Below are 19,158 nucleotides of genomic sequence, written 5' to 3'. Positions count from 1 at the left end.
ATGGGGATCACCTGAGGAGGAATGAAGCGTTGAACTTTCGTTACTCTCCTGTTGTGAAGATATTTTAGGCAATTAGGCTCTTACAGAGCAAATGGGTGGCAAACTCACCCAGACGCTTTGCAGAGAGAGCAGCCAGTCTTGCTCGTTTGTACCGCTCTTTGTACACGGGGTGAGGTTTGCTGTCCCAAGTCATGTGGGGTCTTTGCAAGGGCAGTGCTCGGACCCTGATGGGGACTGTCACAGGGGTCTAGGTGTCCAGTTGTTTTAGTGGCCCATTCCAGGCCTGCCCCGAAGCAGAAACGTAGGCATGCAGAGAAGGCTCAGATGCAACAGGGAAAAGCCTAGAGAACATTACGTCCAGATTTAGGCAGCAGCTGAACAGAGGCTGGATTGCAACTGTAAATAAAGGCTTTGTATTCCTACCTTCTAGTGACACTTAGCCCTTTTCCCCATGTGCCTTCTTCATCTGCACAGCAGGAATAACACTGGATGTTTCCCACAGCAGTAGTGAGAACTTAAGCTTTTCCAGACAGATCCTCAGATCAGGGTCACTGAGGTACTGAGATAGCTACAGATACTTCTTGATATTTTGCTTGAATGCTTGCTAGGTCACCGGGAACTGAACTACCGACTAATAGCAAGAAGGTGTAAGAAATGTTACAGAGAAGAGGTAAGACAGTGATGGGATGTAGTGCAGTTTCTACTAACATATTTTCATGCATATATGTCCCAGAAATCAGAATAAAACTGAGAAACTATTTCCTGACTATTGTGTGGTGTCCAAAGACAGGGGAGGAATCCATTTTAATATTTTATTGGTGAGATGTATAGTCTATAGTGACTGTAAGTCCTCAGAATATAGAAAAGATTAATTTTCTTCTTGCATTTTCAGTGGGTTTAAATTGCTGAGATTTAAATCTACCTAAAATAGCCTTATAGAACCTCCTTCCCTGGATGAGATCTAATCATCTAACTTTATCCTTCACAATGTCTGACTTCCCTATTGACTGCAGCATTGAACACATTTTCTTGGTGTGCTGGGGAATGTTCTGATTACCTGCTTGTCTCAGGATGTGCCCTAGACTTTGTTAATCTAAGTTTATTATGCTAAGACTTTCCCAGCAGCTTAGAGCTAATACAATGGATTTTAAGGGTTTACACAGTAGCGACTCTTTCAGTAGCCAGAGTCACCTCAGCAGTTTAATCAGTTCAACAGAATTAAACTTCCTTAGTGCTTGGCTACCACAGGAGTGGAAAAAATCTGTCCTATCCCAGCATCTGTAGTGCAAGTAATGTCATACAAATAATCTTGTTATGGTCTGAAAATCATACCTGCATTCACACTTAGAAAAGTCATTTTAGTTCGAGCTGTTCCTTTTCCCAGCCATTATGAACAGCCACCCTTTCTTTATTCCTCGCCCTCAGTTATTTCCCTGATAAAACCAGTCAGTCTGATTCAGCTGGATGGATCCTCCATGGACATATGAATACTTCTTTGAAACCAAGTTCATTCAAGGTTGCAGATCAGTTTCCTTTCATTGTCTTCTGAGACTCCTGGCTCTGCTCCTCTGCTCCAAAACCAGATGCTGGCAGCACCGAAGACATGCAACAGTCACAAGATAGATTTGAGAGGCTTATGGGAATGTGGCTGACGTTCTGGCAGGCAAGACAGACCCATGTTGTGTGAGCACTGATGTATTTTTTGCCCCTGTTACTGTTAGACATTCATGCCAGAGCCGGTACGGCAATCTCAGCAGCCAAAGATATCAACAGCCATGAAAGGAAAATGGTTAATTTCTTGGGAAAGCATTGTTTCAATTTCTGTGCCTGAAAATAGTGAGCATGGCAGACTGACAAAACCAGTCTACCCCTGAATGGGAGATGTGAGCTTGAAGCAGATTGTCTGCTGCTTCTGTTCTTGGCAGGGGAAGGGGCAGTCACTGAGCTGCAAACAGCTGCTTCCAGAGACGAATTTCATCAAGGCTGATGTCAGGACTTGGCTAAAGAATGGCACGTTAGCTGCAAAGCCATGAGCCTAATACAAAAAGCTGCTTTCAGATTCCAGCATACTAACTGCCAGAGACTGTTAGGCCACAAGATTGCAAGATATGCCTTGTGCTGCATATGAGAAAGATGAATGTGTTGCAGCATCCTAGTGCTTCTCCTCAGGTGGGGTGGGAATGGGGGGGAAAGCCTTATCTACAGCCTAGAGGGAAAGGCCAGGTCATGTTAGCTCTAGCCAGTTTGTCAAAGGCCGCACCACCTAAGCAGAAGAAATACCAGTAGATATACCTAAAGTTTTAGGCATATCTATTGCCAATATTTTGGACTTTATTCAAGGTAAAGCCTTTCTGGTGCTGTTAGTGCCCCAGCTTCACCTAAGGCTGCAATGCTGTGGTGCCAGTAGAGCAACATCAATAAGGCCAGAGCCCACACCCTGCCATCAATTTGTGGTGTGACAGGGACGAGCCACCTGTTTTCTGTCTCACAAAACCAGGAAGACTTACACCCAGGTGGGGTTTTGTGGAAACCTGGTCACAGGGCACAGCACTACCACAGCTCAGTAAAAGGTTTTTGTAAAGACTTCTGGAATCTCCAAGCATGGACTTGCAGAGTGCTGTCACTGGGATCATTCAAAATAATTTGGCTCCATTCTCAGAGGGGTAGCAGATCCAGGCCCAAAGTGATGGCCCAAGGTGCACCTATGCTCTTTTTCCAGCCCTATTTCAAAATAACATGGGCTCTTTTCTCCAGATAGTGGTCATTCAGTACCCCAGCAGACATTCCCCCCATTACTGTTAATATAAAAAACCACAAAACACACATAAAAACGTGTGTCATCACATCTTCTGGGAGTGGGTACAACCCACAGAGAACCTCAATTTGTTTGACAGTGTGAAGTTTGACATCTTTTTCCAGGTGCAGCAATCCAAAGACAGGGCAGCTGCTGTGGAAGAGGAAAGAGGATTATGAAAGCAAGGGCAATGGCCACTCTGAGTCATACAAATTATCTGCCAATGCCTGTAGTCATCCCCTCCGCTGTTTTACTTTTCAGATAACCTGTGTTGTGTACATTAAAACACAGCAATGGAATCAGCACTCCTTGCCTTTGAAGAGGACAGTCCCATTTGTAGCAACATAGTAGTGATGTGGCTGAAAATGGGTTTGTAGAAGAGCTTGCAAGTGGATTAAATACTGATGCAGCTGCAAGTCCTATTTACTGCCAATTCATATCGACCCATCCCGGCCTCTCAGTATCACAGGTTACAACACAGGAAACTCAGCTTCACCTCAACCCCAGCACTCATTAACAATGCAACAGTAGGTTAAGTTACATGAACTGTCTCAGCTTCAACCTGTGAAGACAAACTAAGGCACGTTCAGTCTGGCCTTGTCCATGTATGGAGCTAAACGGCGCTCACCTGCATACCCTCTGTGAACACGTTATCCGGCCTACAGGAGAACGCAGATCTTGGCATCTCCTGGAAGAAATGTGGCATTACACATTAGCATCCCCTCTCCCACACGGTGTGCAGATACCGTCGGGTTGGGATACATCACAATACACCGCTGTGATTTTTATTGTGTTCTACTCAAGCTCAGGAATAATCCAGAAAGCTGCGCTGAACCCCAACCCACCATGTACAATGGCTTCCTCAGCGCTTGGCTCTGCCCTGGAGAATGGAAGGACAATGCTACCGGGGGCTGCAGGAGCTCTGTGTGACGCTGTGCATGAATTCTCTGCTCCTGCAGTTGCTACTTCAAAATAAAAATTGCCTTTGGGACTAGAGACAGCAGTATGTGATTATACCTAAAAAACACTCACTTGAAACATGTCATGAAGCAGTAATGCAGTTTTTTGCTCCTAACTCCATGTTTCCTAAAAAAGTTTGTGGGAAAGCAGAAAATGCACCTGTGATGAGATGGCTGCAAGGGATGAGCTGTTTCCCTCTGCCTATCTTCAGGCATGTGCCTGTGTGTATACTTTATGACTCACTGAAGCTCCCAAAGGAGTTTCTTTTGAATGCCCAGTACAAAGATGATCTTGAGAACTCTGGAAGAATTTACAATGTCAGAAGATGTGCTATCAAGAGCAGTGAGATATTCAATGCTGAGCATGGAACAGTGGTGGAATTTTCCATAGATGGTTGACGATATGGTGGTTGTTTGTTTGCACAGTTTGAGTGTGTTCTTTAAGGAAACACAGCCTGTGCTGGGTTTTAAGGAACAACAGGAGTATTGTTCCTAGAGATGTGGGTGTATCAGGGATGGTTAAAAATTATATAAGACATTAATTTAAAGTAGTAAGAAAGCTGTGAAAATTCCAACATCATTCAGCAAGAATGAAAAGGTTAAGGGGGAAAGAAAGTTTACTTTTAAAGTACTGTAATTTCAATTAAAAACCATTAATTTTGGATTCTCTTCATCATGTTTGTGACTTTAACTACATAGGATTAAACAATTTTACTATACAAATGAATAAAGTCTAGATTTGTTATCACAAGAAATTTTTAATATGGTTTGTGACAAGCAATATCAAAGTTACCAACTCTCAAGCTTCATGTTCTGAAACCAGACAACTCTCAGCAACAAAAGAAGTTGTGCACTGATAAACATAGGAGGCATATTGTATTTTTTAATTAAATATGAAAACATGAGCTGTGTACATTATTTTTTTCCCTAGAAAACACAGCAATTTCAAAAGTTTATCATAAAATATTTTCATGAAATGAGTGAACCAGCAAACACATGCACTTGTGTGCCTTCCCCCCTCCCAAGATAAACGTGATAAGAGACATACGCAAATGTAAAAGTTAACAGAACAAGTGGCGTTTTGTTGTTTGGTTCTTTTTGGAAAGGATGGAATGTAACATTGTGCTCGACTTTCTATGTCACAACAAAAAATATTTGGTGCAATATTGTAACATTTTCCTTTTAAGTTTCAATCTGGTGGAGAAAAATACCTTTTTCTATAATAAAATATGTCTGTTCTTTTTAAAACTTAACTTTTTGCACAAAATAATTTTGTAAACTGTCATTTCAAGGGCAAGGTAGGCGGTGCCATGTCAATGTCCTCCCCCCCCACTTAAAAATGTGATCTGTTATCTGAAGCAAAACAGGAAAACACAAAAAAGAGCGGAGCAGAGGCTGCTTTGCAAAGAGAAAGAAGGGCGTGTCGGACGGGGGAGAGGGGAGGGAGCGTGTGGTGGGACAGAAAAAAGTTAAAGGTCACTTTCGCCGTAGAGTGCCGTGGAGAAGGACATGTAGTCCAGGGCACCGGGTACAGCATCACGGCCATTGTAGGGTGCCATTCTAGCAATGCAGTATTCGGCCTGATCAGGAGGCAGTTCCCGCCGTAATTCATCCACAGTGATGTAGTTCTGCAATGAGGGCAAACGACAAGGTGATTGTTATGTTCAGAAAACTGACTTTCCTCAGAGGGACAACCACCCCCTGTCCCCCCAGGGCAGCAGACAGCGGTCAGGGACAGGACCCCAGCAACTACACTAGTACTGCACACCCACACAGGGAGCTCTGTGCATCCACCTTGGGAGGAAATGCAGTCGCTCCCTACTGTTCCGACAACAAAATGGTTTTTACAATGGAGACAAAGATTGTTTTTGCAGGAGAGATGCTGGCACACCTAAGGAAAAGACCTGGAGGTAAGTAAGGTAAGGTTTTAGTCTAAGACTGTGCCTTTCTGTTGACAGGGTAGGTCTTGCTGAAAGCAAATGGGAGGAAGGAGAGATTTCACTTGGACCCTGTCCCTCACTGCAGGAGGTAAGAGCTGCCTGTGCTGCTTGGGAATTGCTGTTCCCCCTCTTCAGAGTGAGGAAGGAGCCATTCCCACTAGCTCCAGCTGGCGGCACCAGTGCAGGCAGCAGACAAGCAAATACTTTGTATTGCTTCCACAGTTCCCCCAACAATCCTTGCCTTTCACAGCACACATTTTTAATAAGCAAGCACGATGTCTTATGTAAATTCAGCTTCTGGAGACTCGCTGAGCTGAGGTAGCCTGGCCTCTCTCCATGCAGGAGGTTAACAGTAGCTGGCTGTTGGCTAAGCAGTATGTTGTCTTTAGCTAACTGACTCATGGGCATTTGCAGTCTGTCTGAACAATGGTTCAGGTTTCACACCATCTCTCTCTCTCCTGTGACTTTTTATCCTCCACCTCCCCCCCCCCCCCCCGACCTTTCAGTTAATGACTAGAGTGAGTAAGAGGTATTTTTCTTCATAATGAAATACTGATTCATGTTATAGTCACTAGAGCATACTAAAACCTGGTAAGTATATTTAACAAACTGTACAGAGTAAAGGAGTTAGTAAGTAATACTGTATCCAAAAGTACCTATTTATTCAGTCATTAGCTTATCTGAATAATGTGGAATTTTCAGGCCTTGAAAGACAATAGGACTGGCTTCAGTCAGGCAGATGCCTAAAGGATGGGTATCATGGGTTTCTACATTACAGATTATGAAAAGGTTATTAGCGAGATGTGGAAACCAGTACTGGATTTAAGGGTAACTCATTACAGTCTAAGAAATGGTATCCAACATTTGAATTGAGATGAATAAAAACATTAGCAAATATAGATATATTAATATTACTTGTACATATTATTTGTTCAATTATGTAAAAGATTAGTGGGGATCGTTATGTAAGAAAAATAAGATTACTTTTTTTTTTTATTCAGCAGGTTCCACTGATGATGATACAAATTTAGAAATGGAATACTTTTAGAAAATTAAGAAATTAGAAATTTAGAAAATGAATACTTTTAGTATCATGCTGTAAGTTTTCCTACTTTTGATCAATTTTTATGATTAAAAGATGTTTCTCTTGCAGATACAGCATATCCTCAATGAAAATCTACTATTGATTGTATAACAACTGATAGCAACACATGTATATGAGAAAAGTCATCTCAAGTTTACAGCTGTCAGTAATTAATAGTTTTTCAAGACTAATCAAGAACCATCTGCTGAATTTGTTCATACATTTTAAAATAACAAATTGCAACCAAGCTCTTAATTAAATTTTTAAAGCAAGAGTGGGCAGCAAAGTTCTGACTGACAGCTGAACAGGACTTTCAAGTGCCTTGTCATGCTGCTCATTAAGCCACACTTCAGCCTCGCACTCCTCCAGCACCACACCATGTTCCTATGAAAATACCCGCCATGCTAGAGAGTGCTTCCCTTGACACTTGCTCTCGGGAGATGAGAGAAAAAGGAAAGCAGGAGCAATGCAGATGCAGGAAAGGAGGGTGTGGAGCCTGACCTTATCTCCAGCCAGGATCTTGAAGGAAGCCATAACCTGGTCAGCAGTATCTGTATCTGCTGTTTCCCGGGACATGAAGTCGATGAAGGCCTGGAACGTCACTACACCCAAACGGTTAGGGTCAACGATGCTCATGATGCGGGCAAACTCGGCCTCTCCCTGGAGAACAAGAGAGTCATGTCAGCTTGGACATTTGGGCAGCGGTGCTGTGAAAGTGGGGAGAAGCTGTTCAGCAGCACATCTCACAGCTAGAAGAACAAAGCCAAATAGAAACCACTTCTGGTTTTTTAATCAGGATATTCTTTTTAGCTTGCTGTTGTGTACAAATGCTTCCCACTCATTTGTCCTTTGGAATAAAATATTCTCAGCTGTGCCCTAGGATAACATCCAGCTCCATCTAGCTCTATGACAGTGCTATTATCAAGGAACAATATCACACAGACTTCAGGGGAAGATGCAAATCACTCTGTCATACATGTCGTGCTAGATGTCTCTAGCAATCTTTGAAGATCTGCATTCTTCAAATCTTTTTACCTTCATTTACTAAAAGAGAACTTCTACAGTTCTCTTCAGCTGCCAGAACAGAAACCACCAGAAGAAATGTCTCTGGGGTCTTTAATAGTATCTGGCTCATCTTAACTAGACAGGCTTTGGAAAGAAAGACTCATGTATCTGGAGTGGCCCAGGGAAGTGGGCTTTACAGGGAAGATCCTACAAAGAAGTTTACTACAGAAGGCAAAACCTTGTAGTGTAGTTTGCTGCATTTTTTTTTTCCATATAAACGTAAGATCATCTATTCTTATCTCCAGGACTCCTTTCTCCCCGGGTAAGGAGGAAGGGAGAGCAGATCTGAGTTTTCTCCTGGGAACAGGCTCTTCTAACACATCTAGAATAGTATACATTCCAGAATAATTAAGGTATCTAATCAAATGTTACTGCACTTGGCACACTACTCTAAAGAGGCTGAGTGTATACTGGGCTGATGAGTAAGATGAATAAACAGTGCTTTGCCTGACATCAGGAGAAAAGACACTGAGAGTACAGCTGAATATTTTTGCACTACACTCTTCTCCTGCCCTTTGATGAGCATGAGTCTTCAGTAAAGCTCATTCTTAGTTATTATGCCTCGTGTTACTGTTCTGAATATGCAGGTACTCTAGTGGGAGAAAAGGTATGGGGAAGAGGAGGACTGGAACTTACTTATAAGTACAGGAAGACTGATGTGAAATAAATGGCAGGGATGAGAGGAGCAGCGTTTGAGTGTATTCAGAAATCAGATCGTGTATACTTCCAGATGAGTTCAACTGATACTTGGGGCTGGGGAGGTTGTGCGTGCTGTGCAGTGCGCAGGTACCGATACAAGGAAGTTTATGCTTTCTTCCACTTGTAACTACACGGTTTGATAAATATAATTCTGATTTGAAATACACAGGAATTAGGACAATTATTTCCATTTTTTTACCTTCAGCTACCACTGTGAGACAAGAATTTTACATGCACAACTAATACCAGATTTAACATCCATTGCTGATAATTCTGGAAAATAAGGCTGTATTTATCGTGCTTCATGACATATTCTCCCTTTATTTTTGATGGTGCCTACAAGAATCACTTTGAACAGGAGTGACAGAGGGCTCTACATTACCATATTGTAACCCATGGAGATAAGGCAGGCTCGGAAATCTTCACAATCCATCATACCAGTCTTCTTCTACAGGGAATGATGCAAAGATGGAAAAACCCAAGAGAGAAAAGGGAGACCAAGTCCAGGGAAAAATGAACCCACAGGAGACATTACAAAGAATGAGTTTCAGGGGGAGGAGATGGAAGGAAGGATTTACAGGACAATGAAAAACAGTAGGTTTTTGGTGAAACCATGAGGAAGCAAAGGTGGTTTTGGACATGGAATAGTTTACACATGAGGGACATATTGATGATGAAAAAACAGAAATGAAGATATCAAGCAAGACAGATTAAGGGATGGACAGGAAAAGAAGTGTTAAGTGATCCAGAAGTAAATGGAATAGTTTGAAAACATAAAAGGAATTATCCCAAGACAAACAATTAGGGAATTAAGAAGGAATAGATACCAAAGTACATTTAGAGAGGAAGCAGTATAGAAAAGTGATGTATATATAGTCAAACACAAGAACAGAAATGACGGATTAAGACAAACAAGAAAAGAAAGGAAAAAACTGTTATTTTTTTCACAGTTTAACATCTGGCTGTGTTCACCATTAGCATTCAGTACCTGTGCATCGTTTCCAATATCGTAACCCAAGCTGATGAGACAGGCTTTGAATTCCTCAGGGCCAAGTGTGCCGGAGTGGTCCTGGTTATGCAGTGTGCCAGGCAGCAGGACATGCAGTGCCAGTGGGGTGATGGTGTGGGGCAGAAGGAAGGGAGACACAGAGGAGATCAGAGGGAGGTGGAAGGACAACAAATAGGTGCACCATGCAGTGGGTGAGGAGAGAGGAAGGATGACATGCAGATAGAAAGACAGGGAAGAAAAATAAAAAGTGCACAACATTAGATATCACAATGACATTTCAGGATGTGCTAAAAATGCTCTTGGAACAGTTCCTTCTCAGAGCGCTTGTCACATCTTGAGAGCATTTGAATGACAAAAACCAGTTGGTGCTTAGAAGCCTCAAGATCTCCATCTCCCAAGTGAATTACTTGTGTTACTGCTTGTTATCCATAGTGTCAGAAGCCCTGTGTTTCACTAGTAACCCAGAGTGCAGGTAAGCAGGCAGAGGCAGTGGGAAGCATTGCCTTAATATTCTAGTCAAAAGTCCCACTAAAGGAGTAGGTGAGGGCAGGTATGTTTGGCAACACACCCAAGGAAGCTTAGTTGTCAGGGCATCCCAGGAGCAGACATGGAAAACCAGCTGAAGCTCAGGGGAGCAGTGTTATGGCTGTATTTATGAGACCTGCACATGAGGTGGAGCTTCAACTGGCAAAGCTATTTCAAGTGCTCAGCTCTGCAAACAGCACTGCTGCCCAGCGCAGCACAATGCAGCTTGGCAGCTGCTCTTCCCTTTGCTCATTCCCCACTCCCCAGTCTTTGGATCATCAAAATATACTCAAGCTACCACAGGAACTGAGAATACCCATCCACCCTGCAGAATTTTAGCTCAGGACACCCCCCAAAAGCCCCTGCCTGCCATCACCATCTCTGGCCAGATCAAGGAATCTACAGAAAGGATGGTGGGGCTAATCCCAAGCAACTTTCCTCGAAAAAATCAGCTTTTAAAGTCAGCATTAAGTCTTCAAAAATCAAATACATAGTTGTAGATAGGAAACCCATGTTCTCTCTGCATTATCATTCAGACTGTTGTGCAGGAAGGGGCAAATGATACGAGGGTCAAAATATAAAATCTACAGGGCTTTATGGGTTCCTCTGCTAAGAAAAGCAGCCATAGGTTTGTTTTTCTTAGGCAGCTAGAGAAGGGCTGGAATAGCCAGCATTCAGCAATCTGGAAGTGTTGTCAATCTCTGAGGGCAGGCAGCAGCCCTGTTCTCTGGAGACCTTTCAGACAGTCTGACTGGTGCAGTAAGTGGCAGAGAGCAACCTGTATTTGCATCACCGACTTAGTATCTCTGCAGGCTGCTCGTGGATTTCCAGACAACATTGAAGGGGTTGATAATGGAGCCAGTTTCAGGCTTGGGCTGCTGTCTCTGCTTCCCTGCATGACACCTTTGTGATTCAGGTTGTAGAAGGAAGAGCTGTAGACAGGCTGTCAAACTGAGGGGAGGAGAATTTCCTTTAAGGAATTCCTTTCTTATTGCACCTGCTAGTGCTCTGGCATGTATTTCCACAGTAAGGCAAGGCAGGCTTCACATCAGGGTTTCTCTACCTCATGCAATGCTGTGGTGTGCATAGGTTCTCCTGTCTGCTCCATACAAGAGCAATATTAGTTACTTCAATATAGGTTTATATGATGGTATGTCAGAGTGCAGGACAGCTGCTCCACAGAATTTTATAAATCAAACTAGTCATCTGTTCTCTGGAGAAGATGGGGAAGAAGTCTAATTTCCTAAATAAGTCTTCAAACTTTTCCATACTTTAGCTTTACCAAGACTTAGCAGTTTCCTGTGAAGATATACTTCTCCCAGCATAATGATCACTTAACATTCTTCACAGGAATGACTGCTCCACAGGAGTGGTGCTTTTATGAATGAAAATCTTCTGTTGACCTAGTTTTATCACAGTGTCTTTTTAATTCATTGCACTGTGCAGTCTACATGGAAGCTTGTAGCTTACCAAGCTGCAGTCTGCACTGACTTACCCTGTCAAAATGGTTGAAAGAAGCCCGGAACTCATTCATCTGTTCCTGGCTGATTCCTTTGGCATCACGCGTCAAAATCTGGTTTTCCACTTCATTGATGGTTCTAGCAATAGTTGTTAGTAACTGCTCCCAGCCCACTCGGATATGCTGGAAAAAGAGGACAGTACAATTTTAAAATTAAAAAGTAGCTCTTCTGCCTCTGAGGCCAGTGGACTGAACGTGCCACTTGTTGCAAATTAAACGATCCTGGTGGCCAAGGCAAGAGAAGTCAATTTGCTCAGAAAAGCTTTCTTCTCATCTACAGTGTGAGACAACAAGCCAATTCCTGATCTTAAGGAAGTCTTGGTCCTACTAAAGTTCCTTTGCCTTGTCAGAGCAACATACCGGGGGCCTTTAACACACATGAGAATCAAAACCAGTGCTTGTAGGATTTAGTTGGGCAGAAAACTCTCCTTACCAAGAAAATAAATAAACCACAGTCCTTGGAAGACACTGGTGCTCCACTACCTCTGCTGCTGCTTAATGGAGAGCTGGCTGGAAACCAAAAGGCAAGTTTCAAAGCCCGCCTGTGTTCTGCTGGACTCATGTTGAACTCAGATTGCTTCCAGGAAACCTCACTTTGTCAGCAGAAAGCCAGACTCCAATTTTAAAAAGCTTTTGTTGGACTTTTTTCTTCTGCCAGGCTGTGGCAGCTCAAAATCACCAGCACTCCCCTGGTCTTTGTAATGCAGCTAACAGGCTGCCACAATCGGGTGGCAGAGGAAACAAGACCAGCCAATTTTTCAAGCGATACTGTTCATCTCATTCAGGTTATTTCTATTGTCTATATTTGGAAGTATATTGGAACGGGTTGGCATGAAGTACAGCAAGGCAAAAAAAAAATTCAGCGACATGTTGTTGCATGATTGGCCACATTGTCAAGCTCTCAATTTTCCTGAGAACAACATGTTGCCAGAGCTAGATGTGGCTGATGCTAACTGGCCACAGCAGATGAGGCTGTCTGATCTGCAGCCAAAACTTTTACCTCCATGGTGTAGTTGGTGTGCTTGTTGTCAAAGATAAGTGCTTCCTGGATCTGTTGGTGGTCTCCTTCCAACTGGTCAATCTTTGGTTTGTAATTCACAATGCTCTTCTCATACTGCCGTAAGTGGTTGAGCTGGTCCTCCAGGGTCCCATGCATCTCTATTGAAATACGGCCAATCTCCTGCATTAGCAAAGCCAAAGGAATTAGTCCCCATTGGAAGGACAAGCCTCAACGTGCTTGACATTTATTGCAGCTATTTCACACTCATCTACAGAATGATGATTTGAAAAAAAAAAATCTCATGGAGCAGTTACTTTAAATGAGCCGAGACAGTGTCAGCATTTTCCAATTGAGGTGAGTCACATGAGATGTATCTAATACAAGGATATAAAAAAATATGGAAACCGCAGTTCATAAGCTAGTAACATACCAAGCCAGATCTTTTCTTGATGTATTGTTTGCCACTAACTTAGTCCCCTCATACAGACGTATTTCTGTAATTACTCTCTTCTTTACAGCTCCTGTCATCAGTAATAGCTTCATATTTTTCCATTTTATCAACTCCAATTCCTTTAACTCAAATCTAACCTAAGAAGAGAAGATCTCCCTTAAAAATGTCTCTTCTGTTGATGTTTGATATGTTAATTATATTTATTTTGTCATGTGTATCAAGACCATTGCTGTCAAAGCAGTTACACAAAATATGCCTCTGATATAGGGTCTTTAACTTGCTGCATATAAACACAACTCTAATAAAATATCAGTGTTCCCCATTTTAAGTCATGCTTTTTATCTCTGTAGTAAAGAGCATGGGGAAGAAAAGTACAAGCACTTCAGTAACCAATATCAATCTTGAGACTCTCCATATTTTCTATGAAAGTTTTTCTTGCTGTAATCTGAAGGAAGAATGACCATGACAGTGGTCAAGAAAGACCAAGGATAAGAACATCATGAAGATTGCAGAGGAAAACAGACTGTTTCAAAATGAGCAAAGCACTACCTCCATCTTGGTCTGGATCCAGGGTCCAATGACATTGGCCTGCGCACCAAACTGTTTACGAAGTCTCTCATTTTGCTGCTGGCGAGCATGTTCTTCCATCAGGGCTTGATCCCTTCTGGGAACCAGTTGCCGCACCTACAGCAAAGAGTAACAAAGTCTGCAGTTTATACATACAAAGGCACATGTATAGTAAATGTAGAAATATAGAATTGCAAGGAAGGGAGGAGTGGGTGTTTGCACTGACAACAAGCAGTCATACGGTTTAGGACACAGTGGGAAGGTTCGTGGAATGTGAATCCTGTCTGCTGTAAGGTACAGGTTGCAACCTCATCTCAGGCCATGGAAGACCAGAAGCAGCTTCGATTCACTACTTGGGTTCTTGGTGGCTTATGTTAACTGAATTGCAGGACCCCATTCACACCTCACTCTGGCGATCTCATTTAGTAGTAAGAACCATCAGCACAGCTGGTATGGAGAGCAGTTGCTCTTTTAGGATTACAGCAAGGGAATGCTACTTAGCTGTGGAGATAAAACATCTGAAGGGTTGAATAGTGAAGAAGGATACTTACTCACATGCCATACTTACTTACTTATCAGGTCAACTGAGGAGTGAAAACCCCAAAGCTTTTAATTTAGCATCTTTCATTATAAAAATAGCAAGTAAAAGGAATCTGACACCCCTTAGGCATTTAAATGAAAGATCTCTTCCACTTCCTGAGCACTTGGCAATTGGGACAAAAACAAATGACAAAAAGAAAAAAAAGCTCAGCAGTAAGCATGAGAGGGTAACTGAAGAGTAAATAATCCATTTCCTGGGGCACCAGTGACTGAGCAGTGGCATCCTCCCACACTAACTTGCAAGGTTGGAAAGAACTCACATGTTCCCATTTGCCATTGATCTCGTGTGGGGTGATCGTAGTGTAGGGATTCGTTCCTGCCATGTTGACATGGTATGTCTGGACAATCTTTGAGACTTCATTGTGGATTCCCAGGATGGCCTGTCGCTCCTTGTCGGCATCTGGCAAAGTGGCTTTGAACTGTTCGTGGGCTGTGGTCAACCCCTGCAGGAGGAAGGCAGCAGCAAAGGGAAGGTAAGAGCATTAGTTACCGGATAGCCTCTTCAGTAAACGTATCCCTGTGGAAGCGACTGCAAAAGCTTACATATTCCCAGCACACAAAGCTCTAATACGCTTTTCAGGTTCTCTCAGCATCACTAAACAGGCTGTTTAAAGTAGTTAGATGATGTGGTCTGGTTTTCCCTCTGTTTCTGTCTTTTGTTGATCAGTGACAGAGATCACATCCCCGAATATGTAGAACAATTTTGGTTCATAATTTAGGGGGAACTATTTCTCCAGCACTGCTCAGTGACTGCCTGTCAGCCCCTTTAGGAAGAAGATCTGACTACTAGCATTACTATAAAGTAGTCACATCTCACTAGAGTAAATGCGCCATGTTTCTCTTCTCCCACTAGGTATGCACTAGAGTTCTACACCTAAGATAGCTCCAGAAGAATAACAAGAGTCAGATTCAGTCTGATCAAAGTCAGTTACAACTAGGTGAAGGTGTTCCAGCCAACAGCGAACTTGCACAGGCAACATATGCTCCTGCTCCTGAAAAACAGATCCTTCTCCCTGAACACAACAGGCCCTTTCTGTTCCCCGTCTTGCTGTGGTGCCCAGACTGTGCTCCAAGGACCGGTGGTGGAGGCATGCTTGCTGGTAGTTTGTGGACAGCTGACAAGCCAGTTGGTCCTGGCTCATCTCCCACAGCTTCTACAGGCCTTTAAGGTACTTCATCCCAGAAGCCTGAAAGATCAAGACTAGGGAAGCAAACGCAGGGAAAGAGACAGCAAAATGAATGGGGGACAGAGAGGCATGCGCAGGGATAATCGAGGGAGCAGTGTGGACATAAGAGGGAATGAAAGTAAACCACATGATTGACCACTCTTACAACACACACACTATAACTACTTTTTGTAAAATTGCTTCCTTACATGGTGACTCATTACTTTGCAGCTGCTGCAGTGGCCATAGAGATGTAATGCAAGTCTGGGGGGCTGGGAAAGATACTGCAAACAGTCACAAAGAAACGATGGAAGTGTTTAAATGCTGTTCAGGTTTGTTCTGCATTATGAAAGACTTAATAAAACCCTTTGTTCAGGAGGGAAAGGTGGAAGAAACAAGTAGCAGCTCAGTGACAGAGCTGATACCAGGCAGTCAGCAGGACTATTTCACTACCCCTCTGCCCCCCTGGCTACACAGCATCTGCTGTTGAGTCTTCCATTCGCTGCCTCACTGATGGCCACATTCCTGTCAGCCATTCCTGCAAAGAGCTGACTTAGTTTTCACGAGCCCATCAAGCAGGAGAAATAGAAATCCCCACAACAACCCAGGGAAGAGTAATTCCCACTCTCAAAGGTCTAGAAATTACCTGTCGATACCTCAAGTTGCTTTTGTAACACCCTTTCAGAAGGGGGGAAAACTGAGATACTGTCTTTATTGCCTTGCAGGAGGCAAGATGACTTTCACTTCAAATGATAATCCAACAGCAATGTGGACAATTCTGATTCTTCTTGTGCTCAGCACCAAAACCCAGCTGGTAGCTCAACAACTGCCCTCCTTGTGGCACATCCTATGACACAGGACCAAATGACCTGGACATGACATGGGACAATTGATCTGCAAAACCTGTAAGCAGCACTAAGCTTTGCTCATGTGAGTTAAAAAAGCCCCACAGGGCCCTGAAAGAGTCTCTCAGTTTTCAGGCTTTCACTAATAAGACTCTGGAGTTACACTGAAAAATCCACTTTCAGTTCTCTGTGTCCAGCTAGGATTGCATGAGGATGTTTCAGATCTATTCAGAGCCAGGTTTTTGAAGGAAATCAAGGAAAAACATACTCCTACTTCTTTCCCTTGCTAAGGTTCACTCACTTGAGCAGAAGCACCAAAACAAGACCTACAAATCTGGCACCACTAGGAATCCAGAGGACCCCCAACTTGTCTCTATCCTAGCCTGACTGGTGCAAATGACTACTCTGTACCTGGATCTCCTCAATGGTGTGAACAATGAACGTGTCCTGCAGGTCCTCCATGGCCCCTTCCATCCAGTTATTGAAAGGGGCAGCTCGTTTGGCATATTCCAGGTACAACTGGTCAATTGTTTCCAGTAGCTTCTCTGTCCTCTGGGCATGCACAAAAAGAGAAAAATATCAGGAAAGATGGTCACAGAATAATCACATAGACATGTGGATTGTCTGAGCTGCTCTTTCCTTTCAGACCTCCCTGGTGCTCCCAGGACAGCACTACAGTAAAAGTCTCTCTGCTGTTAAGAGATTACATACAGGATGGATTTTTTCCTCTGAGGGAAAAATCTGAGGTCCTTTGAAATAAAACAAAACAAGGACAGTCTTTTCAAGCAGAACAAAATTACAAAACACTGAAAAGTAGAAATAAATCAATAGCCTGAGCAAATGAATGGCACCATAATTGGGCTGGAAAGGGAAAAGCAGGCTAAATATACTGAAATGCAGCTCTTGTTTACAGTTCAGGATGTTCTAGGAGCACACAAAAGAGCTGAAGTCGGTTGCTTGTGCCCACTGCAGCTTGCTTCCCACAAACAGCCTACCCACAGAATCCCAAAGGTCCAACTTGTAACATGTCTCACCTCCAAGGCTTCTCTACGTTTCTGGGTTAGGGCACCCAGATTATCCCACTGATCACAGATCTTCTGGCACCTGGCATTGACACTGGGAGAGTCGTAATAGTCCAGCTCACTATAAGAAGTGGGGGAAAAAAAGGACAAGAAACCAAATAAGGACCTTTTGGTGAGGAAAGAGAAACCTGTCAGAAATTTTTATCAGCCTTGAGGACAGATTCAGACAAAGAGCTCATGGTCTCTGCAAGTAAAGTGAGCCAGGAAGAGAGAGCAGTATCTAGTTTTGGAGACACTGTATGTTATGGTACATCAACAGCACAGAACAGGAAGAAAAACAACCACCACCCAAGGCCTCAACAAACACTGGAGCTGGCTGCCTGATGGGAGTAACTTGGTACTGGGGGAAGGGAGTAGAGACTTTTTATCAAACTGGGAATAAACAGATTATGAGCAATATGCCCCTGTATTCTATTTAAGAACATCATGCAGGCTAATTACCTGCATCTTGTACACTACAATGGGCAGCAAAGATTTTATCATGAATGCAAAGAAACTGCTGAAGATCGTTCTAAGAGTTGCATAGTATGGGTGCCAAGGAATAGCTGAATTAAACAATCCATTCATTTATTTAGGACAATCTCAAAATGACAGTGTTGGTTTCTCTCCTACATGCCTGATGGGGAGTACTTTGCTGAGATGTCTATAGGCTGGCACTCATGGAACACAGACTGGTAAGAGTATGGCTGGGGAAAGGGGAGCATGGGGGTAAGGTGAAGCTTGTGGTTTTATATTGCTTTGTGCTCTTGGTTCTGCACATGGTCAAAGAGGGAGAAGCCTGCAGGCAAAGATCAGCCAAGCTGGGAAGTATCAGCCTCAAAAGAGAAAGCAGAATAACTCATTGGGCTACCGAGTGACCCTGGGCCATCTGATGAGCATTTGTCCAAGCAGTAACGCAGGTTTAAACAGTTTCCTCTTGCCTCCCCCAGCCTTGTTTCTTCCCACCATTGTATCACCCTTCTGAGGTGTGTGGGCACAACTGTTGGTGGAATCTTGCGGTAAACTCGTCAGGAAACTGATTTGGGCTAAAAATAACTTTTTCTTTGATGGGTTTTTAATCCAGATCAGTTCCTTGATCTGCTTTGCTGCAGAGCCAGCCCTGCAGATGAAGGAACTGCTTCTGAAAGCCTGGCTTGTAATGCACCCGTGCTGGACCACTACTTCTGGGGAGTGGGAACATGCCGTGACCTCAAACCCCAAACATGCCTGGCATGGGCAGCTGCAGTGGCTTCCTCCAGACCCTCTCCATCTCCCTGGCACTGTATCTCTGGGGCAGAAAAGAGCTCAGCCATGGTTTTTCAGGGCATGGGCTCTTTGCTGAGATGGAAGATGGCTTTTGGAAGGATGGCAGAACCTGCTGTTCTCACACTTTGGAAGAAATTATCTCTCCCCCCGGCTTAGGGCCCAGCCTTCCCTGTTGCTCTTAGAGCTGCAGCTGCTTTGGCTGGCACATAGCATGTGCTTTGGAAGTGGCAGATCAGCTAATGCCTGCTGACTAGCCAGCCTCAGTTTTAATCTTACTGACATGGAGGATTGCCTTGAACCCTCCTCCTGTTCCAAGGTCAATCCTCCACTGGACAAGGGAGCAATTCTGTAAATCTGTGTTATTAAAGGAGATAATGATCTTGATCCAATAATCCTGATTTTTTAGAGAAAAACAGTCCTTCAGACCAAAAGTACTGATCTTAGCCCAGACACTAACTTGAGATAGGCCAGCGTGATATATAAATATTTTTAAAATAGGAGACAAAGTAAAAGGAAAGTTGTTCAGACTGTTTTTGCCAAGAAACATGCAGGGTTTCAAAATTGCTCTCCCTGTGCTGCAGAGGCCAGCTCTTTACCTGCCTGCTATC

General features: G+C 43.4%; 1 protein-coding gene across 13 annotated transcripts in view; it reads right to left on the bottom strand.

Moving 5' to 3' along the window:
- Positions 1-4,615: 4,615 nt before the first annotated feature.
- Positions 4,616-19,158, bottom strand: part of ACTN1 (actinin alpha 1) — a 97,584-nt gene continuing 83,041 nt past the window's right edge. For 3 of the 13 annotated variants that reach the window (XM_074909712.1, XM_074909717.1, XM_074909716.1), the window contains exons 13-21: positions 17,258-17,366; positions 16,635-16,775; positions 14,473-14,655; positions 13,595-13,729; positions 12,595-12,774; positions 11,571-11,717; positions 8,924-8,989; positions 7,279-7,437; positions 4,616-5,381 (exon numbers count right to left, since the gene is read on the bottom strand). In XM_074909712.1, the coding sequence (XP_074765813.1) occupies positions 5,223-5,381; positions 7,279-7,437; positions 8,924-8,989; positions 11,571-11,717; positions 12,595-12,774; positions 13,595-13,729; positions 14,473-14,655; positions 16,635-16,775; positions 17,258-17,366 (1,279 nt within the window). In that variant the 3' untranslated portion in view covers positions 4,616-5,222. Of the gene's footprint in view, positions 5,382-7,278; positions 7,438-8,923; positions 8,990-9,529; positions 9,611-11,570; positions 11,718-12,594; positions 12,775-13,594; positions 13,730-14,472; positions 14,656-16,634; positions 16,776-17,257; positions 17,367-19,158 lie in introns of all 13 variants that reach the window. The other 10 variants (XM_074909711.1, XM_074909713.1, XM_074909714.1 and 7 more) reach the window with 7 other exon arrangements.

The sequence above is a fragment of the Athene noctua genome, chromosome 6 (assembly GCF_965140245.1).
Source record: "Athene noctua chromosome 6, bAthNoc1.hap1.1, whole genome shotgun sequence".
Taxonomy (NCBI): domain Eukaryota; kingdom Metazoa; phylum Chordata; class Aves; order Strigiformes; family Strigidae; genus Athene; species Athene noctua.
Note: the sequence above shows the minus strand (reverse complement) of the source record. Positions and strands in the feature narration are given on the sequence as shown.